General features: G+C 43.0%; 2 protein-coding genes across 2 annotated transcripts; one reads left to right on the top strand and one right to left on the bottom strand.

Annotated features, from left to right (window-relative positions):
* Window positions 1-210: 210 nt before the first annotated feature.
* On the bottom strand, window positions 211-9,697 carry si:dkey-30c15.2 (uncharacterized protein LOC558938 homolog). The gene is made up of 12 exons (XM_055940131.1): window positions 9,520-9,697; window positions 7,353-7,396; window positions 5,345-5,408; window positions 4,440-4,574; window positions 3,747-3,842; window positions 3,608-3,657; window positions 3,371-3,490; window positions 3,190-3,235; window positions 3,026-3,097; window positions 2,717-2,867; window positions 2,345-2,418; window positions 211-2,081 (listed from the first exon to the last, which is right to left on the bottom strand). Exons 1-12 carry the CDS (start codon window positions 9,553-9,555, stop codon window positions 1,923-1,925), a joined length of 1,047 nt encoding a protein of 348 aa, XP_055796106.1. The 5' UTR covers window positions 9,556-9,697; the 3' UTR covers window positions 211-1,922.
* Window positions 9,698-13,027: 3,330 nt separating this feature from the next.
* Window positions 13,028-23,812, top strand: LOC129867032 (ADP-ribosylation factor 4-like). The gene is made up of 6 exons (XM_055940137.1): window positions 13,028-13,261; window positions 13,936-14,016; window positions 14,764-14,873; window positions 15,000-15,071; window positions 22,072-22,197; window positions 22,277-23,812. The coding sequence occupies exons 1-6, from the start codon at window positions 13,195-13,197 to the stop codon at window positions 22,361-22,363; spliced, it is 543 nt and encodes a 180-aa protein (XP_055796112.1). The 5' UTR covers window positions 13,028-13,194; the 3' UTR covers window positions 22,364-23,812.
* Window positions 23,813-25,145: the final 1,333 nt, after the last annotated feature.

The following is a 25,145-nucleotide window of genomic DNA, read 5'->3' on the forward strand; positions in this document are numbered from 1 at the left end:
TTAATCTTTTAAACTCTCATGTCTCTCATTACATACTTCAACATGTATAGTCACACACTGACTGGGCCTGACACAGCACAAAATCCTATCTCATCTATGTCACCACTTGACTCAGCACTCCGATGTCTGAAGTCATTATGATACAAGGTCACCATAGGACTAAACCATTATTTTCTTAGGTTACCATAAAAGAGATTAGGAGAATATCAGTAGAATGGGACTGGGTAAGAATGCATTTATTGTACAAATAAAACATCATAACAACATGTTATGAAATGTTCTCCTGGGATTTTACTGGCCACAAAAGAAGGTATACTTGCCAAAATATAATACAGTACTGGTCAACAAATAAATGCAAAATGACTCACATTCTTATTTTTCTACTTTTATACACATGTCAAACAATATTCCCTTTAAGCTGCGCGCAGTAGCTTGTGACTTCCCCGCAGCTCCTCCAGGATTGCCTTGCAGAGCACAGAATAAATATCAGCCCACAGAGAGAAGCAGGAGATTGAACTTGACTCAACTTTCTAGAGTTTTCCCTGTTAGTTAACACTATCAACGTTTCCCTTTACTGTGGCAATTGTGATCAAGTGAGTTATTAGCTCAGTTATAGATAATGTGTAGTCAGCAATAGGAGAGTGATTGCTTCCTACAAGAGCACAAAATGTCAACATTTCTAGACATCTTTGAAAAGCTAGTCAAATAAAGAGTTTTTTTGTCTTAAAGGGGCAGTGTTGTAATTTGAGACAGGCTTGAATGATAGAACAGCTATTTCCATGTGTTATGGGATGCATTTTCTCCATTGTTTTTGATGGTAGGCCACTCTGGTAGGCCTATATTATGATCAAATAGCAACAGTAGCCTACTTGGCCACTGTTAAAACGAACTTAAAGCGAGTACAACCTCAGTGTTCACAGTAAATGTGCTGAAAGTTGCACAGAATTTTCACAACGTTCAGGTTCGCACTCAGCAGACCTGCAATTCGCTAAATGCCCCCCCAAAATTAAGGGATCATTGATGTCAAATGATAGAATAAAAAACATACCCCTGATCTTTCTTCAGTTTGTTCAGGGTGATACTATATTTACATTGACATTTTTGTCATTTATTAGACATTCTTATCCAGAGTGACTTACAACCTGATACAAAAGACTGTGAATGTGTACAAATGATAACTTGCTATGCTTGCTAGTTACATTGTTTGCTATGTTGTAGACAATTCCTGCCATAGTAACTCTAGCTATCTTTTGGAAATTGTGAAAGGGGCCCATCCCCCAACCCTTAAGGAAGTGCTTTGTAAACCATATTAATCAATGAATTAATCAAACCAGAATCATTGTCATATCATGTTGACTTCTATTATTCTCCGGCCCATCTGGCTCTACAACTCATCATAATGATCACCTTATCAACCCATCTTACAGAAATAACACAGTACTAAAAAAGGAATATTAAAGCATTGAAGATTATTTTCAGAATAAATAACACTAAAATAAGTACATAGTAAACTCCATTGCCTTGGCTCCAGACTCCCAGTGGGAGTAGAGGAATGAAGTTATAACTAGAAACTGATCTAAGTCCAGTGTTGAATCGCTTTCCTCAATGGTGAAGGTTAGTATTTGAGCAGGGTAAACTCTTTCTAGATCTGGGCCAGAGGGAGAATTCCACCAGCAGCATCTCTCGAGTCAGGGTTAAGGGCTAGAGGTCAGGCGTCAAGGGCGCCCCCAAAAATGGTGGATAGATGAGATGTCCCACTCAGGCCGTTTACCATTGACCAAAAATGGTCAGTTCCTTTCTGCTTCAGGGGGTGGCTCTCCCATAGCACCATTGCATTAGTAGCTGGGTTTGGTCTGTTTAGTTTATTGACTGTATATGAACCAGAAAAAACTTGCGAGTGGAATGTCTCGCTTCCTCTTCCGTCACTCTGGTGGCCCCCTCAGTGATTCGTCGAAGAAGGACAGGGGGGCGTCTTGGCTGAGCAAGGGCATTCTCTCTCCAAGCACAGCGTCTCTGAAGTTTGGTCGTCTCCAGGCGTAGACTACACTGTTCAGACAGCCCTGCAGAGACACCGTCACCGCCTGCAGCGACACCAAGATGGAGTATAGTGGGTACCCAACCAAAAAAATCTGTATTTATTTTCACACAATTTTTTGCCTAAATCCAATGACATGTTGACATTTTTTTGTTGATTTTACATTCAATTCACGTTAGTTGGCAACTCAACCAAATGTCAGTCAGTTCACTCTCTAGGGGAAAGGGCAATTCATTCTGGGTGATGGCATCTTGTTAGGGCTATGTATGTCTGCAGTCAGCAGTGAGATAGTTGTATAGAAATACTGACCTGTATAACATAGAGGGGGAAGAGCTTCTCTTTAGGTATGTCTGGCATCACAGACAGGACAACCAGAAGAAGAGCTGGTGACAGGAAAAAAAAATAGGAGGTTGGAGATACACGCAGACAATGTGCGTGTGTGTGTCAGAGGAGGCTGGTGGAAGGAGCTATAGAAGGACAGGCTCATTGTAATGGCTGGAATGGAATAAATGGAATGGAGTAAAACACACTTTTCCATGTGTTATATTTGTTTGGTACCCTTCCATTGATTCCGTTCCAGCCATTACAATGAGCCCGTCCTCTTATAGCTCCTCCCACCAGCCTCCTGTGTGTGTGTGTGTGTGTGCGTGCGTGCGTGCGTGCTTGGATGACTTTGTGTACCTGGCGTCCAGCAGAAGATGATAACCACAATCATGTAGCGAACAGTGGAGAACACACCCCTCAGTCTTTTTCTGGAACGTGCGTCTCCCTCCACAGGAAATAGTCCCTCCCCGTACCTGCGATACAAGCTGTCCACCTTGTAGTAAACCACCTGCACAGGTACAGTACATCATCACTCATCATTTTCATGATCATCATTCTTCATTATATTGGCTGTAAACTACTTAAACTACTGTAAATGAACCCATGTTGATATGGTAACTGTATTGTGTGTTGTATGCTAGACTAGTGAAGATGTCTGGTACTTACTGTGCAGCACACCAACACTAGTATCACACTGAAGAAGAGGAAGCATCGCATGAACATGTCATGGATCTGTTCCTGAAAAACAAAACAAGGTCTCATTCAATATGCTCTCCAGTCCCTTCATAAACACACAGATACAACCCAGGTGGAACCAGGTATTTACTCACAATATCTGAGCAGTGGTCACTCCAGACATGCAAGAAGAGGATACAGCTAGGAGGAAACACAATCACAGAGAGAGGTGAGATAAGGAAACCATTTCATTCATACGATTTGTTTCGCTATAGTATCTACATTTTCTCTCATTAGTGTGATAAGACACATTTTGACAAAGACACTCACACACACCTGGTGCAGTATGTGCTAACTTCACTGTTGTTTGCTGTCCCGTGGCCGGCTGGTACCAAGTCCGCTGTGGTCAGGACTAAAGACATTGTGTACGCAAAGTACATCACCAACGGCGTAAACCTGTTGGGGCATCACACACACAAACAGTTAGGGACATATGTTGCTTTTAAGACACTACGCAGATCAGTTTGGTTAAAAGCAGGGATGTTATCAGTTGGAAATTAAATGGTGACTCACCACACAAGTGTATATACAGGCAAAACCACCACCCTTCGTCTACACTGGGACTGGGGGGGAGAGAGAGATATTTGATTTTAGAATGAATCAAACAAAGTCGAGGTGTGTGTGTGCCCTTGGTGGAGGGTTGGGGCCTCACCTCTTCCTCTCTTGGTCTCTCCCTCCATCCCTCGACAGCATGCTTTGACTCCCAGGCATACACTACCACCAGCAGAAACGACACACAGTAAAATGTCTGGAACAGAGAACACACACACACCATACACCCACAAACACACCCACAAACACACAAACACACCCACAAACACACAAACACACACACAAAGTTAAATGTATAGAAAAAAGCACACAGTAAAGTGTCAAGAACAGCAAGCGCACACAGTTAAAGGTCTGTAATAGAAAAGGACAAGCTGTAATACTGCTTCTTCACACTCTGTCTCTATAAATGACACAGCATAATGTCATGCTCCATGACATAACACAGTATAGAACAGTTCCTCCACCCCAAATGTACTGCGTGTTCTGTCTGACCTGCACATTCGTCTGCTGATATGTGAATGTGAAGTCTAAACAAACATGTACAGTATCTATGCCTTATCAATACCTTAGTCTAGAGGTGAGCACACAAGCATTCCAGTCTTTTTATAAACAACATTTCAAGTAATTGTTTGGCAATTCACAGATCTGTAGTGCGTCTCAAAGCTATAGAGTGTTTTTTAAGGAGACCACGTACAAAATTGAACTCGATTGTATCTACAGAACGTTCATTCTAAGTTGAGGATTATTATAGTGCACTATCCCTGCAAATAAGAACCACAGTAGGCTGGCTCACCAGTGACAGAGGCAGTAGGTGTTTACAGATTAACACACTGTCGGTGAAGCTGTCGGTCTCATTCATTGCATTGGTGAACATCAAGGTGGCTGCTGCCAACAGATCAGCTACAGCCAGCTGGACCAGGGGCTGCACCTAGAGAGACACAGGTGTGTGTTAGCAAAACTAAGAGAAAATGACAACATTATTGTACATCAACGGCCACAGAATATAGCCTGTCTAATGTGCTTGAGGTAAGTGGGAATAGACTTGATATAATTCATAGCCATGGTGTTACAGCGTCTGTAAGACTGTGTCAAGGGTCACATTGGTCCCATCACCAACATTTCTGACAGTGCTCTGGATGGGTTATTGTATGTTTAGGCTCCATGGACATTCAGTAAATAGTTTGTACTGGTACTGTTCGTTCCCTGTTCTATAGTTCAGGTATTATTGTCCCTTTGTCCAGCCAGCCTCTGTGACCCTTCTAGAATATGCCTCTGACTTTAGCTAGAGTTGATAGAGCACACAGTCCTATAGTTCTGCCTCAATGAGGGAGTATAGACACAGGCAGACAGAGAGGGAGTAGCCTGGGCCACGTTCAGTTGGCCACAACGTTTCGGGAAACATAATGATTATGTTTTGTAGAAAAGACATGCCTCTATTTGACATTTAGAGTAAGGAATCATGTCAGCTCCATTCATGACTATTCTACCTGCAATGTTCGGGTAGTTACATCCTAATGAGAGTGAGCCTGGTAGACAGATATTTAGCCAAGACACCGCCTTGGAAATCATTTTTACAATAACTAAGTTGCATTATCACACTCACACACACACACATAGGTACACATAAGCACACACACACAAACATACACACACACACACACACACACACAATCAAACATTCTCTTCTTATCCACCCACCTGTTCTTGTAAGTGCCTCCTCCTTGCGATGGAAACCACCAGCACTGAAAAACTCCCAATCATGCTGTAAGCAGAAAGTAAAATACCTCAATACTGATTGTATAAAATTATAGCACTATTACATAACATTCCATCATTTCATTCAGCATGTTCACAAAGGTTGTGATGGAGAATAATTACAATTAAATTGAAACAGAAACCCATGAAATACAATAAAGAAATATAAAATCCAAGATAAAATGTAATGTACTGAAAGCCTACACCATGACCTATAAACCATAGGAATAACTAGCAGGTATGCCTGACGTAGATGGATTTAATTGAGCACACTGCCCATGAACTAACTAACTCTCTATCTCTCTATCTCTATCTATCTATCTATCTATCTATCTATCTATCTATCTATCTATCTATCTATCTATCTATCTATCTATCTATCTATCTATCTATCTATCTATCTATCTATCTATCTATCTATCTATCTATCTATCTATCTATCTATCTATCTATCTATCTATCTATCTCTCTCTCTCTCTCTCTCTCTCTCTCTCTCTCTCTCTCTCTCTCCTCTCTCTCTCTCTCTCTCTCTCTCTCCTCTCTCTCTCTCTCTCTCTCTCTCTCTCTCTCTCTCTCTCTCTCTCTCTCTCTCTCTCTCTCTCTCTCTCTCTCTCTCTCTCTCTCTCTCTCTCTCTCTCTCTCTCTCTCTCTCTCTCTCTCTCTCTCTCTCTCTCTCTCTCTCTCTCTCTCTCTCTCTCTCTCTCTCTCTCTCTCTCTCTCTCTCTCTCTCTCTCTCTCTCTCTCTCTCTCTCTCTCTCTCTCTCTCTCTCTCTCTCTCTCTCTCTCTCTCTCTCTCTCTCACACACACACACACACCACACACACACACACACACACACACACACACACACACACACACACACACACACACACACACACACACACACACACACACACACACACACACACACACACACACACAAACGTTTGTTTTACTATCATTGTGGGGACCAAACAATTGATTTCCATTCAAAATACTATTTTCCTTGAACCCTTAACCTTAACCCCAAACCCCTAATCCCAATTGTAACCCTAAACATAAACCTTGAGCCTAAAATAGACTTTTTTCTTGTGGGGACCAGCAAAATGTCCCCACTTGTCAGAATTGTCCTTGTTTTACTATCCATGTGAGGACTTCTGGGCCCCACAAAGATAGTAAAACCAAAAACACCCACACCCACCCACACACACATACACATTGTGGAGGGGGCTTGGTTGAGGGTATTTAGTAAAAAGGGGGAGCTGTCCAGCCGAGTAGGTGCTGAAATGGGAGACTAACAACTCAAAAATCACTCACTCATCTCAATACCTCTGCAATCAGATATAGGCTACATACATTCAAATATAAAAAGTCAAGGAAAAGAACAAGGTAGCCTCAAAAATGATGTTTATCAAATTTGACCCCAAATAAACATATCATAATCAAGCGGTTCTTTGCAGCCAAGCAACAAACTCCTCATCTGCTATCCAGGCTTAAATTGCACTATGGTAGTGGTGTAACGAACTATGGTTAGACATAAAAACACAGTGCTTTATATTTTTCTATGGGCCCAGGCTATGATGAGTTAGGATACATTCAGCATTGCGTTAGTCACATGCATGTCAGGTTGCTCAACTGGTCTGACTGGCAACACTGAAGAAATATGAATCTGAAAAGATGGGAGGCCAACCGTGTTATTATGACTTGACACGTGAAGTCAACTTCTCAGTGGTGTAGCTTGCCAGTCTACATTTTCAACAACAACAAACTAAAATATGTTCGAGACTAACCAACTATACATTGGTTTGATTTGAAAACACATAGGTAAAGTTATTTTCACTACACTTAAGAGCAGATAAATGTAGAAACAGCTAGACCTAAATGTCCTCAAATCCTAGCCAACATGGATGCAACACTTTACATCCATGTGTCACAGATAGCCTAAGGGTGTTTGAAGTCAGATATGCTTACCTTACAGACAGAGATACTAGGTACACAGTCGAGAGACCAGTGATCTAAATAAAGGAAGAAAATTCAAATCAATTCAATTGTGTGTTAAAATAGCCTACTATATAAAACAGACTGAGCCTGGGCTTATAGCGCCAAAAAGAGCTGCAAAATCTGGACCCCTACAAATCAGCCGGGCTAGACAATCTGGACCCTTTCTTTCTAAAATTATCTGACAAAATTGTTGCAACCCCTATTACTAGCCTGTTCAATCTCTCTTTCGTGTCGTCTGAGATTCCCAAAGATTGGAAAGCAGCTGCAGTCATCCCCCTCTTCAAAGGGGGGGACACTCTTGACCCAAACTGCTACAGACCTATATCTATCCTACCCTGCATTTCTAAGGTCTTCGAAAGCCAAGTCAACAAACAGATTACCGACCATTTCGAATCCCACCATACCTTCTCCGTTATGCAATCTGGTTTCAGAGCTGGTCATGGGTGCACCTCAGCCACGCTCAAGGTCCTAAACGATATCCTAACCGCCATCAATAAGAAACAATACTGTGCAGCCGTATTCATTGACCTGGCCAAGGCTTTCGACTCTGTTGATCACCACATCCTCATCGGCAGACTCGATAGCCTTGGTTTCTCAAATGATTGCCTCGCCTGGTTCACCATCTACTTCTCTGATAGAGTTCAGTGTGTCAAATCGGAGGGTCTGTTGTCCGGGCCTCTGGCAGTCTCTATGGGGGTGCCACAGGATTCAATTCTTGGACCGACTCTCTTCTCTGTATACATCAATGATGTCGCTCTTGCTGCTGGTGAGTCTCTGATCCACCTCTACGCAGACGACACCATTCTGTATACTTCTGGCCCTTCTTTGGACACTGTGTTAACAACCCTCCAGACAAGCTTCAATGCCATACAACTCTCCTTCCGTGGCTTCCAATTGCTCTTAAATACAAGTAAAACTAAATGCATGCTCTTCAACCGATCGCTGCCTGCACCTGCCCGTCCGCCCAACATCACTACTCTGGACGGTTCTGACTTAGAATATGTGGACATCTACAAATACCTAGGTGTCTGGTTAGACTGTAAACTCTCCTTCCAGACTCACATCAAACATCTCCAATCCAAAGTTAAATCTAGAATTGGCTTCCTATTCCGCAACAAAGCATCCTTCACTCATACTGCCAAACATACCCTTGTAAAACTGACCATCCTACCAATCCTCGACTTCGGCGATGTCATTTACAAAATAGCCTCCAATACCCTACTCAATAAATTGGATGCAGTCTATCACAGTGCCATCTGTTTTGTCACCAAAGCCCCATATACTACCCACCACTGCGACCTGTACACTTTCGTTGGCTGGCCCTCGCTTCATACTCGTCACCAAACCCACTGGCTCCAGGTCATCTACAAGACCCTGCTAGGTAAAGTCCCCCCGTATCTCAGCTCGCTGGTCACCATAGCAGCACCCACCTGTAGCACGCGCACCAGCAGGTATATTTCACTGGTCACCTCCAAAGCCAATTCCTCCTTTGGTCGTCTTTCCTTCCAGTTCTCTGCTGCCAATGACTGAAATGAACTACAAAAATCTCTGAAACTGGAGACACTTATCTCCCTCACTAGCTTAAGCACCAGCTGTCAGAGCAGCTCACAAATTACTGCACCTGTACATAGCCCAACTGTAATTTAGCCCAAACAACTACCTCTCCTCCTACTGTATTTATTTATTTTGCTCCTTTGCACCCCATTATTTATATCTTTACTTTGCACATTCTTCCACTGCAAATCTACCATTCCAGTGTTTTACTTGCTATATTGTAATTACTTCGCCACCATGGCCTTTTTTTTGTCTTTACCTCCCTTATCTCACCTCATTTGCTCACATTGTATATACTTATTTTTTTTCTACTGTATTATTGACTGTATGTTTATTTTACTCCATGTGTAACTCTGTGTTGTTATACGTGTCGAACTGCTTTGCTTTATCTTGGCCAGATCGCAATTGTAAATGAGAACTTGTTCTCAACTTGCCTACCTGGTTAAATAAAGGTGGGGGGGGGGAATGCAGCTCTGTATGGTTTTACATAGGCCACTAGGCCTATAGCTATACCTAAAATGTAATTAGGTTTAGGATACACATCAATTTACTTGCACTAATCAGTGAATAAAAGATTTCATACCTGGTCATTATTTAAAGTTCCATTTGAAGGATCCATAGTGAATGAGCCGCACAATTGCCACCTTGGAAAAGTTATTCAAAGCGAACCTGTCCTTAGCCTGAAATAAAGAAAGCGTTATCCATGTGGTCCACAGCACAAAAGATATGATTCTTTCCATAAATCTGAGTGGGTTATTAACAGATGGCCCCGCCCATGGCACAAAGATATCTGCACCTTGGACCGGTCTGTCACGTGTCCACTTACCTGCACAACGAAAAGCCCCGCAGCACGGGACAGGTGAAGGAATGTCCCCTCGGGAATGCCGTGCATGGCTTTCTTTTGCCTGTCAATGAACCATGACTCATACAGGTTTGGAGATTTTTAGAAAAGGCCAGAGATTGAAATTAATCCTTGCATAACCTGGAGATTCCAGAATATGGGGCCATTGAAGTTATTTCTTTATGGGACACACAAATACAGATGAGAAATACTAAAATGCAGTAAAAACATTATTGAACATTTCAACATCTTGTAGAACGATCTGGCTTTAATGGCCATGTACTCTATAATCTCCACCAGCACAGACAGAAGAGGACTGGCCACCCCTCAGAGCCTGGTTCCTCTCTAGGTTTCTTCCTAGGTTCCTGCCTTTCTAGGGAGTTTTTCCTAGCCACTGTGCGTCCACATCTGCATTGCTTGCTCTTGTTTTAGGCTGGGTATCTGTATAAGCACTTTGTGATAACTGCTGATGTAAAAAGTGCTTTATAAAATAAATGTGATGGATTGATTGGGGCAGCACACTCCTGATAACACAGAAGTCTCACGTTTTGCACATCTATTGCACAGAATATCCTCAGTTAGTCAGGTGTGCTCTACACCTGTCGTGTGTGTGCACGTCGTGCGTGCAAGTTTATGTTTCAAACAATCTCTATAATGTGTGACATTGGTCCCTGCCCACTGCAGAAACAAACACATGACATCCCTCACACTTTAGAATTGAATAACATGTGTAACAGTATAACTTTAAACCGTCCCCTCGCCCCGACACGGGCGCGAACCAGGGACCCTCTGCACACATCAACAACTGACTCCCACGAAGCGTCGTTACCCATCGCTCCACAATAGCCGCGGCCCTTGCAGAGCAAGGGGCAACCCTACTTAAAGTCTCAGAGCAAGTGACGTAACTGATTGAAATGCTACTAGCGCGTACCCGCTAACTAGCTAGCCATTTCACATCCGTTACACTCACCCCCCTTTCAACCTCCTCCTTTTCCGCAGCAACCAGTGATCCGGGTCAACAGCATCAATTTAGCAGTATAAACTTTACGTCGTCCCCTCGCCCCGACACGGGCGCGAACCAGGGAACCTCTGCACACATCAACAAAGGTTGCCCACGAAGCATCGATTACCCATCGCTCCACAAAGGCCGCGGCCCTTGCAGAGCAAGGGGCAACCCTACTTAAAGTCTCAGAGCAAGTGACGTAACTGATTGAAATGCTACTAGCGCGTACCCGCTAACTAGCTAGCCATTTCACATCCGTTACACATGCATGTTGAGAAGGATAAAAAAATGCATGCTACCCTCTGATGTTAAATTGTGCTGTCAGATGCTATGGTGCACTGAGAAATACCAAAGATGATCTATACAGTGGGGCAAAAAAGTATTTAGTCAGCCACCAATTGTGCAAGTTCTCCCACTTAAAAAGATGAGAGAGGCCTGTAATTTTCATCATAGGTACACTTCAACTATGACAGACAAAATGAGAAAAAAAATACAGAAAATCACATTGTATGATTTTTAATGAATTTATTTGTAAATTATGGTGGAAAATAAGTAAGGAGTTTCAGAGGGAGTTTGAAACTTGGTAGTCAGTGTTGCAACCGAGGACAGAATAATTGAATTTGCTATGTGCTTCAGCACTAGGCGGTCTCATTCTGTGAGCTTGTGTGGCCTACCACTTCGCGCTGAGCCGATGTTGCTCCTAGACATTTCCACTTCACAATAGCAGCACTTACAATTGACCAGGGCAGCTCTAGCAGGTTGAAAAGGTGGCATCCTATGACGGTCACTGAGCTCTTCAGGAAGGCCATTCTACTGCCAATGTTTTGTCTATGGAGATTACATGGCTGTGTGCTCGATTTTATACACCTGTCAGCAACGGGTGTGGCTGAAATAGCCAAATACACTAATTTGAAGGGGTGTCCACATACTTTTGTGCTTCTATATACAGTAAATGCAGTACATCGACTCTTCCTCGGGAAATACTGGCCAGAGGGTCAATCTGATGTGACATTTGTTCGCATTGCAATAACAGCGTAACCGTGTTGTAATGACATCTGGTGCCACAAAATTGAACTGCAGCTGGCTGGAAAAATCAGTGTGAAAATCAAATCAAATCAAATTTATTAGTCACATACACATGGTTAGCAGATGTTAATGCGAGTGTAGCGAAATGCTTGTGCTTCTGGTTCCGACAATGCAGTAATAACAACAAGTAATCTAACCTAACAATTCCGCAACTACTAATATGTACATAAAGATATATGAATGAGTGATGGTACAGACGGCATAGGCAAGGTGCAGTAGATACCTGCAGGTATATACCTATGAGATGAGTACTGTAGGGTATGTAAACATAAAGTGGCATAGTTTAAAGTGGCTAGTGGTACATGTATTACATAAAGATGGCAAGATGCAGTAGATGATATAGAGTACAGTATATACATATACATAAGAGATGTGTAATGTAGGGTATGTAAACATTATATTAGGTGGCATTGTTTAAAGTGGCTGGTGGTACATTTTTACATAATTTCCATCAATTCCCATTTTTTAAGGTGGCTGGAGCTGAGTCAGTTTGTTGGCAGCGGCCGCTAAATGTTAGTGGTGGCTGTTTAACAGTCTGATGGCCTTGAGATAGAAGCTGTTTTTCAGTCTCTCGGTCCCTGCTTGGATGCACCTTTACTGACCTCGCCTTCTGGATGATAGCGGGGTGAACAGGTAGTGGCTTGGGTGGTTGTTGTCCTTGATGATCTTTATGGCCTTCCTGTGACATCGGGTGGTGTAGGTGTCCTGGAGGGCAGGTAGTTTGCCCCGGGTGATGCGTTCTGCCGACCTCACTACCCTCTGGAGAGCCTTACGGTTTTGTGCGGAGCAGTTGCCGTACCAGGCGGTGATACAGCCCGACAGGATGCTCTCGATTGTGCATCTGTAGAAGTTTGTGAGTGCTTTTGGTGACAAGCCGAATTTCTTCAGCCTCCTGAGGTTGAAGAGGCGCTGCTGCGCCTTCTTCACAACGCTGTCTGTGTGGGTGGACCAATTCAGAACAAGTTACCTTTTACTCATTTTTTTTATGTGATACAAATGAGTAGTGTTGGGTCGGTCGAACCCGTAAATGCAGAGTCGTTTTACTTACGATAATGTTTATCAAGACACCTGGCCTTGCATTAATGGGTTAATATTATTGTTGTTGTTCAATTTCCATCAGCACATTGAACCCACTGTATTACTAATAAAGTTGAGTCAAATAGATGACGTCGGGAGTTCCACGTTGGCCCGGACGTGGCAGCAGCATCAGAGGACAGAAATAAACGATTCTTGCTTTGGGTGTCACAAACAGAACGATTCACGCCTCGTCTCAACAACGACAAGAATTTAGAAAAGCTTTGCTTAAAATTTTGACATTCACTCACAACATGGGGCTTCTAATCTCGTCAGTTTTTACCAGACTGTTCGGCAAGAAACAGATGAGAATACTTATGGGTAAGTGTCAGCTGTTTGCTAACTAGCTGAAGTCGATGTCAGGTCATCTGTCTAACTTTAGCTTTCAAATGTAAAACTCACGCCACTGGAGTTTTTATTGAGTAAGTAGCCCATGAAGAAAAACTGATTCGTTGGACCCAAATGATTTAGCTTGAAGATTCAATAGTAACGGTAACAAATTAGCTAACGTTACGTTAACATTAAAGTAACGTTAGTAAATATTTGTTAGTGTCGCTAACTGCTACATTACTGTAGCTAGCTAACGTTAACTTTTTAACTCCCTCGTATTTCATGTTACAACGATTCATCGATACGTATGCTATGATGCTGGTGAAGTTGTTTCGCGCACCTACAGTGCTGGTCTTAAAAACAACTATTTTTTGTTGGTTCATTGTCGTGTCAACAAACTTGCAGAATGTTCATAGCCAACTAGCTAACAAAATACCTATCTACTCTAGCAATGTTGTCTTTGAGTAGTTTTTTTTTAGGGTTTGGTAGTTCTAGTTAACGTTAGTTAGCCATTTTAGCTTATCTGTCATTTGCTGGTGGATTTTCGTATCTTCAAACAGCTGTATCGATATGGATAGTCAATGAGTGATTGCTCGCTCATGCTTGCAGTTGTATGTGCGAATGAGATCTCATTATTTTAATCATAACGTTTTGTGTTTTCTCAGTTGGCTTGGATGCTGCAGGGAAAACCACTATCTTGTACAAACTGAAGCTGGGAGAAATAGTGACCACCATTCCAACCATTGGTAAAACACACTCAAACAGTCACACCCACCACCTGTCACCCTCCAGTCTCAACTGTTCCTACTCCGGGCATCAACCTTTGTTGATGATCACCATAGCTAGGTATATTGGAGTCACTAATCACATTCACACAGAGTGTACAAAACATTAGGAACGCCTGCTCTTTCCATGACATCGACTAACCAGGTGAATCCAGATGACAGCTATGATCTCTCATTGATGCACGTGTTAAATCCACTTCAATCAGTGTAGATGGAGGAGACAGGTTAAAGATGGATTTTTAACCCTTTAGACATCGTTTGTGTGTGTGCCATTCAGAGGGTGAATGGGCAAGACAAAATATTTAAGTGCCTTTGAAATAGGTATGGTAGTAGGTGTCAGGTTTACAGTTTGAGTGTCAAGAACTGTAACGCTGCTGGGTTTTTCACACGCAACAGTTTCCTGTGTGTATCATGAATGGTTTTCCACCCACATTAGATCCAGCCAACTTGACACAACTGTGGGAAGCATTGGAGTCACCATGGGCCAGCATCTCTGTTCCTAATGTTTTGTACATGTTGTATATAGCCTAATATTGACATCCATAAATTGTGGGAGTGACATTTAAACCCAATACATGCATACATACAGGTCCACCACACCCTCAAAGTTTCCAAGGTGATAGCTCATGTGACGACAATTGTTTTTGAACACTGGAAATTAGAAATGTCTATTTGTTTAAGGCCCTTAATGGTGTGTGTGGGTGACAGGCTTTAACGTGGAGACGGTGGAGTACAAGAACATCTGCTTCACCGTGTGGGATGTGGGTGGTCAGGACAAGATCAGACCTCTCTGGAGACACTACTTCCAGAACACACAGGTAACTCACGCACCAAAAGGAAACCGGGGAGGCTACACTACAGCCTGCTCTTTTACTATTATGTAATGCCTCCGGGCATCCTCCTGACTGTCCCTGCCCTGCTCTGACTTTGTGTTCCTCCCTCAGGGTCTGATCTTTGTAGTAGACAGCAACGACAGAGAGAGAGTGGCTGAGTCTGCAGAGGAGCTCTCCAAAATGGTGGGTACAGTGCTCTAGATTAAAATAAGAAATACACTGGTGCTCACAAAAATACACTGGTGCTCACAACTTAAAAAAGTTAGAAGCACCACATGACATTTAGGAACACCTGAAAATATGTTTTTTAAATGCTGTTTTTTAAAATTCAGAGCCTAAATTAATTCTAGCTGCTCTTGACACCTGTTGTGCCCTAAACTAATATGTAACATTGTAAATTAGGGCTGCACGATATATCGGTGAACCTATCGGTATCAGATGATATTAGCTAAAAATGGCAACATCGGTATTGGCCGATGTCTAGTTTAACACCGATGTCAAAGCTGACGTGCATACCTATATATCATAGGTACGTGATGTAATGACGCCATGTAAAATGTTGCGGTACACCTGCAACACAGCATTCCTAACCTAGCCCACAATGTCAGTGTGACAACTCAAAAGACAAAATCCATTAAAGCCAAGATGATGTAATTCTTTGCCCTTGACAATCAACCGTTCTCTGTCGTGGCTGATGTTGGCTTTCGCCAACTGGTCGAGCACCGGTACACACGATCAAGTGCGCTATTTTTCAGATGTTGCCCTTCTAGAGTTATACAGTAATAGCGTCACTGCTATTAGCTTCACAACATACATACTATGGAACACAGTTTGGGTCTTTGCGTTTCAAAAAGATACAGTAGCACTGTCAAAGCTGTGCAAACAAGCAAAAGCCGGCCACGAAATGTGTTTACAATACCTTGTTGGTAATAAAGCATAATTTGTTTGACCGCAACTTCTGGGGTAGCTAGCTTTAGCTTGGTACCTAGCTAGCGTCAATACAACCAGCCTGAAAACAATGACCAGTGGAAACGGCAGTCATTTTCATTATTCTCACATGTTTGCCTATTGAAATTTAACTTCAGTTCATGAAAATAAATAGCTAGCCAGCCACTTAACCTTGTTGCCCAAAGCTAACGTTATAAGCAGCCAGCTAGCTTCGTCTGGCTAGTGAGGCTTGACCGGACTTGGTTATGTATTGTGAAGCTAGCCACAATAAGGATTAGGTACAACAGTGGTATTTGCGGTGTGTCTTCAAAATAAAAGTATGTCGTTGACAGTGATACAAATTGTAGAATTATGTTATACTTTTATTTTGAAGGCTAACTGCAAAGTCCACTATTGTGGCTAATCCTTATTGTGGCTAGCTTCACAAAGATGGTTTTGACCACCATTAATCAAATAAGAGCTGTCTTATAAATTAGGGTTATTTTAGATGACACCTAGCTATATAGTTAGCTAGCTAACTATAGCTACTGAAACAGAGGTCGTTTTGCTATGTTTTTGGGGAAGAACATTGTTTGCATCCATGAGCTAGCTAGCTTTTAATGACTAGCACTGTAGGTGCACGAGACAACTTTACCAGCATCATAGCATACGTATCGAATCGTTGTGACAGATGAAATACGAGTGATGGTGTATGAACGCGTTAAATTATGTGACATGCAGTCATATTCAGATCCTGATTGGTCAACAAGCTTATTTGACACGTCAAGTAGTGTTATTTGACGTATCTTTTTTTGACATGCAAAGACCCAAACGGCGTTCCATAGCAATCCTGGTTGAGAATGAAATGTCTGAACAAATAAACAACGAAACAGCACAGCAAGTAAGTGAAAGAAATAATGGGAACATGCGTAAATGCCAACAAAATAACTCTTTGGTCAGTGTGGTGTGCGTGTGACCTTTATTTAACTAGGCAAGTCAGTTAAGAACAAATTCTTATTTACAATGACGGCCTACCCCGGCCAAACCCGGATGAAGCTGGGCCAATTGTGCGCCGCCCTATGCGACTCTCAATCGCGGGCGGATGTGATACAGCCTGGATTTGAACCAGGGACTGGAGTGATGTCTCTTGCAATTAGATGCAGTGCCTTAGACCGCTGCGTCCATGTGTCCGTTAAGCATTCTAGTACAGTTAAATAGTTAAAAGGCCGCATTTTTTTTATTTTTAATCTGTATTTTTTTGGGGGGGGGGCAAGGAAGATATCGGTATCAGCCAAAAATGTAATATCGGTGCGTCACTAGTATGAATACATTAGTTTATTATAAAAGCTAAAATGTTGATACAAATATCTGGATATACTGGTGAAGTTACCAGACGGGTATACTACAAAGCAGGTCAATGAGTTAGCCAGCTAACTTTGATAAACAACCAGAAAAAACAGATTTCTGGTTCGTTAAGAAATCAAAACTTGTTGGTTGATTTTGGTGGTTGTCAATTAGACCATGCCCATTTCAAGCTTATCACACCCCAAAAAATTGTTATTTCAGAATATTTAGGCAAGTTAGCTGGCTAATTCATTTATGCTGCTTTGTAGTATTATACTCTAGTTAACTCAATGGCTATCTAGCTAACATGGCTGAACAAAGTGTAACAAATGGTTAACAAAGTCAACGTGCGAGTAGTTTTAGAATGACCCGCGACATGATTTATCAATGTGGAATGCACTATGGGAAGATAAACATTTTGCGCCGGTAATATGGGCTGACTCTTTTGACCTGGTTGGTCTAGAAAGGAAGCTGTTTGCGCTGCAGTAATGGTGCAACCATGACTCTTATGAATCTGCACAGATTTGTTTCCCTAGGGCACTCGGAAACAACGGTACAGCAAAGCTTTATCATTACAACAATTATCTGGGAGGTTTTTCACAGTGCTCCCAAAATAAAACAAAATATTTAGTCTCGTATGCAACCAAATTAGTTGCACTTTAGAGCCCTGGGTAGGAGTATTTACTGTATGTATGATATGTAGCCAGCTAACAGTAGGTATATTTAGTGTTGGTATGGTATGTAGACATAAAGGCCTGGTCTGTTTATTTATAATTGACTGGACATTGAAACTTGGTGGGGGTGCACACCCCCATTTACATCGACGGGGCCGCAGTGCAGAGGGTCAAGGGCATCAAATTCCTCGGTGTCCACATAACGGAGGACTTAACATGGTCCTCTCACACCAGAAGGGTTGTGAAGAAGCCACGGCAACGCCTCTTCTCCCTCAGGAAGCTGAAACGTTTTTGCATGGCCCCTCAGATACTCAGGAACTTTTACAGCTGCACTATTGAGAGCATCCTGACTGGTTGTACCACGTTTAGTACGGCAACTCCCATGACCGGAAGGCCCTACAGAAGGTGGTGCGGATGGCCCCGCGCATCACTGGGGGTGAGCTCCCAGGACATGTATGCCAGGCAGGGTCTAAGAAAGGCCTGAAAGATTGCCCAAAACTCCAGCTACCCGAGACATGGGCTGTTCTCCATGCTCCCGTTCGGCAGGCAGTACTGGCGCATCAAAGCTCAGACAGACTCCTAAACAGCTTCTATCCCTTGGCCATAACTGTTAAATGGCTAACAACTACTCCTCTCCCACAGACTATCCAAACTGACTCTATGCCCATCCACAGGTCTTTACCCACTCAGACACAACTTACGCTGCTGCTAAAATGATTATTGATTAGATGTATTAATTCCTTAAGCTGCTGTACATTGATTGCCAATACCATTAGTATTTATCCTGCTACTGGTCACTATTACCCCTGTTTACGTGTGTGTATACACTACAGTTCAAAAGTTTGGGGTCACTTGTAAATTTCCTTGTTTTCCATGAAAACATACATGAAATGAGTTGCAAAATGAATAGGAAATATAGTCAAGACGTTGACAAGGTTATAAATAATAATTTATTTAAATATTTGTGTCCTTCAAACTTGGCTTTTGTCAAAGACTCTTCCATTTGCAGCAATTACAACCTTGCAGACCGTTTGCATTCTAGTTGTCAATTTGTTGAGGTAATCTGAAGAGGTTTCACCCCATGCTTCCTGAAGCACCTCCCACAAGTTGGATTTGCTTGATGGGCACTTCTTACGTACCATACGGTCAAGCTGCTCCCACAACAGCTCAATAGGGTTGAGATCCGGTGACTGTGCTGGCTACTCCATTATAGACAGAATACCAGCTGACTGCTTCTTCCCTAAATAGTTCTTGCATAGTTTGGAGCTGTGCATTGTCCTGTTGTAGGAGGAAATTGGCTCCAATTAAGCGCTGTCCACAGGGTATGGCATGGCAAAATGGCGTGATAGCCTTCTTCAAGATCCCTTTTACCCTGTACAAATCTCCCATTTTACCACAACCAAAGCACGCACAGATCACATTGGCTCCACCATGCTTGACAGATGGTGTCAAAGCACTCCCAGTATCTTCATTTTTTTCTGTGTCTCACGAATGTTCTTTGTGATCCAAACACCGCAAACTTAGATGCGTCTGTCCATAACACTTTTTTTCCAATCTTCCTCTGTATAGTGTCTGTTCTTTTGTCCATCTTAATCGTTTATTTTTATTGGCCAGTCTGAGATGTGGCTTTTTCTTTGCAACTCTGCCTAGAAGGCCAGCATCCCGGAGTTGCCTCTTCATTGTTGACGTTGAGACTGGTGTTTTGCGGGTACTATTTAATGAAGCTGCCAGTTGAACTTGTAAGGCGTCTGTTTCTCAAACTAGACACTCTAATGTACACTCCTCAAAAAAATAAAGGGAACACTAAAATAACACATCCTAGATCTGAATGAATGAAATATTCTTATTAAATACTTTTTTCTTTACATAGTTGAATGTGCTGACAACAATCACACAAAAATTATCAATGGAAATCAAATTTATCAACCCATGGAGGTCTGGATTTGGAGTCACACTCAAAATTAAAGTGAAAAACCACACTACAGGCTGATCCAACTTTGATGTAATGTCCTTAAAACAAGTCAAAATGAGGCTCAGTAGTGTGTGTGGCCTCCACGTGCCTGTATGACCTCCCTACAACGCCTGGGCATGCTCCTGATGAGGTGGCGGATGGTCTCCTGAGGGATCTCCTCCCAGACCTGGACTAAAGCATCCGCCAACTCCTGGACAGTCTGTGGTGTGGCGTTGGTGGATGGAGCGAGACATGATGTCCCAGATGTGCTCAATTGGATTCAGGTCTGGGGAACGGGCGGGCCAGTCCATAGCATCAATGCCTTCCTCTTGCAGGAACTGCTGACACACTCCAGCCACATGAGGTCTAGCATTGTCTTGCATTAGGAGGAACCCAGGGCCAACCGCACCAGCATATGGTCTGAGGATCTCATCTCGGTACCTAATGGCAGTCAGGCTACCTCTGGCGAGCACATGGAGGGCTGTGCGGCCGCCCAAAGAAATGCCACCCCACACCATGACTGACCCACCGCCAAACCGGTCATGCTGGAGGATGTTGCAGGCAGCAGAACGTTCTCCACGGCGTCTCCAGACTCTGTCACGTCTGCCACATGTGCTCAGTGTGAACCTGCTTTCATCTGTGAAGAGCACAGGGCGCCAGTGGCGAATTTGCCAATCTTGGTGTTCTCTGGCAAATGCCAAACGTCCTGCACGGTGTTGGGCTGTAAGCACAACCCCCACCTGTGGAAGTCGGGCCCTCATGCCACCCTCATGGAGTCTGTTTCTGACCGTTTGAGCAGACACATGCACATTTGTGGCCTGCTGGAGGTCATTTTTTTGCAGGGCTCTGGCTGTGCTCCTCCTGCTCCTCCTTGCGCAAAGGCGGAGGTAGCGGTCCTGCTGCTGGGTTGTTGCCCTCCTACGGCCTCCTCCACATCTCTTGATGTACTGGCCTGTCTCCTGGTAGCGTCTCCATGCTCTGAACACTACGCTGACAGACACAGCAAACCTTCTTGTCACAGCTCGCATTGATGTGCCATCCTGGATGAGCTGCACTACCTGAGCCACTTGTGTGGGTTGTAGACTCCGTCTCATGCTACCACTAGAGTGAAAGCACCGCCAGCATTCAAAAGTGACCAAAACATCAGCCAGGAAGCATAGGAACTGAGAAGTGGTCTGTGGTCACCACCTGCAGAACCTATCCTTTATTGGGGGTGTCTTGCTAATTGCCTATTTCCACCTGTTGTCTATTCCATTTGCACAACAGCATGTGAAATTTATTGTCAATCAGTGTTGCTTCCTAAGTGGACAGTTTGATTTCACAGAAGTGTGATTGACTTGGAGTTACATTGTGTTTAAGTGTTCCCTTTATTTCTTTGCGCAGTGTACTTGTCGTCTTGCTCAGTTGTGCACCGGGGCCTCTCACTCTTTCTATTCTGGTTAGAGCCAGTTTGCGCTGTTCTGTGACGGGATTAGTACACAGTGTTGTACGAGATATTCCGTTTCTTGGCAATTTCTTGCATGGAAAAACCTTCATTTCTCAGAACAAGAATAGACTGACGAGTTTGAGAAGAAAGTGCTTTGTTTCTGGCCATTTTGAGCCTGTAATCGAACCCACATGCTGATGCTCCAGATACTCAACTAGTCTAAAGAAGGCCTGTTTTATTGTGTCTTTAATCAGAACAACAGTTATCAGCTGTGCTAACATAATTGCCAAAGTTTTTTTTATTTTTATAAACTTGGATTAGCTAACATAACGTGCCATTGGAACACATGGGTGATGGTTACTGATAATTGGCCTCTGTACACCTATGTAGATATTCCATAAAAAATATGCAGTTTCCAGCTACAATAGTCATTTACAACATTAACAATGTCTACAATGTATTTCTGATCAATTTGATGTTATTTTAATGGACAAAATGTGCTTTTCTTTAAAAAACAAGGAACCCAAACTTCTGCACGGTTGTGTATATAATTGGTATATTACCAAAAGTATTTATATATTCATGCTACCAGTCACTTTTTCAGCCCTGTTTGCTTGAATAGCCTACCCGTCACTTTATGTATAAACCCACCTTAACCACTCCTGTACCTGCACATTGAATAAGGTACTGGCACTGACATGTGTATTTACTTGTATTCCTTAATAAACTGACGAGTTACTCTATCACTGCATTGTTGGGAACGCTGTTTTACACCTCTTGTATCCTGTGCATGTGGTGAATAAGCTTTGAAACTCAGTATCTCAAACTAGCGATCTAATCACTGTCTTCCCCCCCCCCCAGCTCCAGGAGGATGAGTTGAGAGAAGCAGTATTACTGGTGTTTGCTAACAAGCAGGACCTTCCCAACGCTATGGCGGTCAGCGACCTCACAGACAAACTGGGACTGCAGAGCCTCCGCAGCAGAGTGGTGAGTCTCACTCACGCCCGTGTAAACTCCGACATAGACATACACGCACACTCTTCTCAATGTTTTTCTTCCTCCTCAGTGGCACGTGCAGGCGACCTGTGCGACGCAGGGCACAGGGCTGTATGAAGGACTGGACTGGCTTTCCAACGAGCTGTCCAAGCAGTAATACCGGACATAACAGGCGAGAGATGCAGAGAACGATAGAGGGTGAGAACACCTCGGGGAGAGAGAGACTGACACCTTTAATCAACTTTGGTCTTGAAGAACCTGTGGCCCTAGAGTGGACAGAACTTGTGGACAATGCAATCAATACCTATTGGAACATGTTATTATGTTACTACTCTTTTTACTTTGTCATCCCTTCAGATACTTGTCTAATCTTCACATTTTCCCCAACCTCATGTCTCGCAGCAGATAAACTGTCGCTCTGTTGCATGTTTAGAAATTGCTGCTCTGAGACACCATGGAGACAACCCCTCTTTCCTCTACACATTGTTCAACTGGGTCGAAGTTGCCCCAAAACGCTGATCCTGGGTCACACTTTTTTCTTAGTGTTTTGTATATGCCTATGGTTAAGATTAGGATTGGGTGTGTTGTAATCTGATCCTAGATCTGTGGTTAAGGGCAACTTCTACCTCAAAGTGTTCAGCTCCACTAGACTTTATGGACATTTTCACTGAAACAACCTTACCCCTGTGACCTCATTGCCATTCTATGTCACCTCGGTAAGGACAGAAGCTTCTAGAATGAGATGAAGACACTGATGCCATAAACCTCAAGATGTTTGAGGAAGTCTTTCTGTGCTGGGAGCCAAATGGAACTCCTTTAGTGACTGGAACCACTGGAAACAGTTGGCTCCTGGTACTTACTATTTTCTTCATCTCATTGTAGAGTAGGTTTGCTCTGGGTTCTCCACTTAGAAAATATGAGATTCTTGACACTTGTCCTTTTTATTTTTTTATGCAATAACCCATTTCCTTATGTGCTTTGACGTAAACTGGGAATCTGAAATGGTTAGGTAGTTGCTGCCACTAAGCATTGAAACAGGCTGAATACTTTTTCATCCACCTTATTGTTCAGGTTAGGATGGGTTATCTGATCTAGGAGCTGTGTTTAGGTATAACTTCTACCTCCAGCAAGTTGAAACCACACGAGGCTGTTTTGTGAGAATAAGCAGCACCTAACCCAGACTGGGCCTGTTCTAATACTTAAATGTTTTCTTCCCTCCTGCCCTTCCTTGAACATTATTAGATTTAAGAAATACTGGCTTGAAACAATGCAGTGGAAACCTTGTCCTCACTTGACCAATCTTTGATGACCTAAAGGGAAGAAGCAGAAATTGTGTTTTCTAAGCATTGGGACAAGGCCAATATCGGTGTTGTATAGTGCAGTGGCATGCTTTGGCTCAGCTGCGCATGGTTGTGGTTAGGTGTGCTCTTCTGGCTGATTTTGCGCACTTAATCTGACCCTTCCACACATACCCCTACCCACTCCCCGGGCTAGGCATACATTCCAGCTGACTGACTTCTTCTGGAAGCTGCCTCACAACTTTGAATGATGTGATAACTAATTGTTTTACAAAAGATCTCAAAATAAATTCACCTGCTAAATTGTGTTTTTCTGAGGATGTAACTTTGCTTGTCTATGTTCATGTGTTCTGGATATTTCAGTATACGTATGTAATTCTCTGTAGATTGTGTTAATGTGTAATGTACTCATGCTTCATCTTTGGCAGCCACACGCTTTAGGTCTCTGGTGGAAGTGAACTTGCTCCTTTCTGGTATTGTGCCAAAGCCAACACTAGACAAACCTGAGGGTGACTGTGCACATTCACTTGCCTGGCTGAGTGGCAATCTGGAATGAGATGAAACCAGGACCAAACTGATGCAAATTACTTCTGTCTAATGTCCTTGATTTCACACACTGCCTCAGTCAGGTTTTACCAAAAATATAGAGGGTGTGACACCATAGTCCACACTGCCACCTCAGTTTGGGGGGGGGGGAATAAACGTGAACCCGGAGGGGCCCCAGGACTGAGTTTGGGAACATGTAATAGAGGACTGAAATGTTCAGACAGATCATGAGATGGCAGTTGTAATCCAACAGAGGGAGTAGTTTGCATGGTAGTGTGTGTCAGCCCAGGTTCTGTTGGGAGGAGTTGGGTACAAGCTGTGTTTGTGCTAAGTCAGTAATATGAAATGTGACATCTTTGTCTCAAATTACAGATAAGTCATTTATGGAGTAAAGAGAGTGGATTGGTCAAACAATACTGTAGGAATTATCCTCACAATTTAAGTTTCCTTTTATTTGTGTAACAGCAAAGACCAACATGTTGAGTCAAATGTTATTTGTCACATGCTTTGTAAACGACAGGTGTAGGCTAATAGTGAAATGCTTTTGCAACAATATAGACATTAAAATGAAATAGTGACAAGCGGAATACACAGTGAATAACGATAGAGTACAAATAACTTGGCTACAGTGTATATACAGGGAATACCAGTACTGAGTCGCTATGCATGGGTATGAGGTAGAGGTAGATATACTGTAGGAAGGGGTAAAGTCTCTAGGCAGCAGCGTGTGTGATGTCAGTATGCATGTGTTGGGGTGTCAGTTTAATTATGTGTGACGTGCATAGTCAGTGCAAGAGTTGGTGCTAAAAAGGGTCAATGCAGAGAGTTAAATAGTTAACGAATAGCTAACTGGATTAACTATGTAGCAGTCTTATGGCTTGGGGGTAGAAGCTGTTCAGGGTCCTGTTGGTTCCAGACTTGGTGCATTAGTGAAGAGAACAGTGGCTTGGGTGGCCGGAGTCTGACAATTATTTGGGCCTTCCTTTGACACTGCCTGTTATAGAGGTCTTGGATGGCAGGGAGCTTGGCTCGAGTGATGTACTGTGCCGTACTCACCACCCTCTGTAGTGCCTTGCGGTCGGGTGCCTTGCTGTG

This window comes from Salvelinus fontinalis, chromosome 12 (genome assembly GCF_029448725.1).
Source record: "Salvelinus fontinalis isolate EN_2023a chromosome 12, ASM2944872v1, whole genome shotgun sequence".
NCBI lineage: Eukaryota > Metazoa > Chordata > Actinopteri > Salmoniformes > Salmonidae > Salvelinus > Salvelinus fontinalis.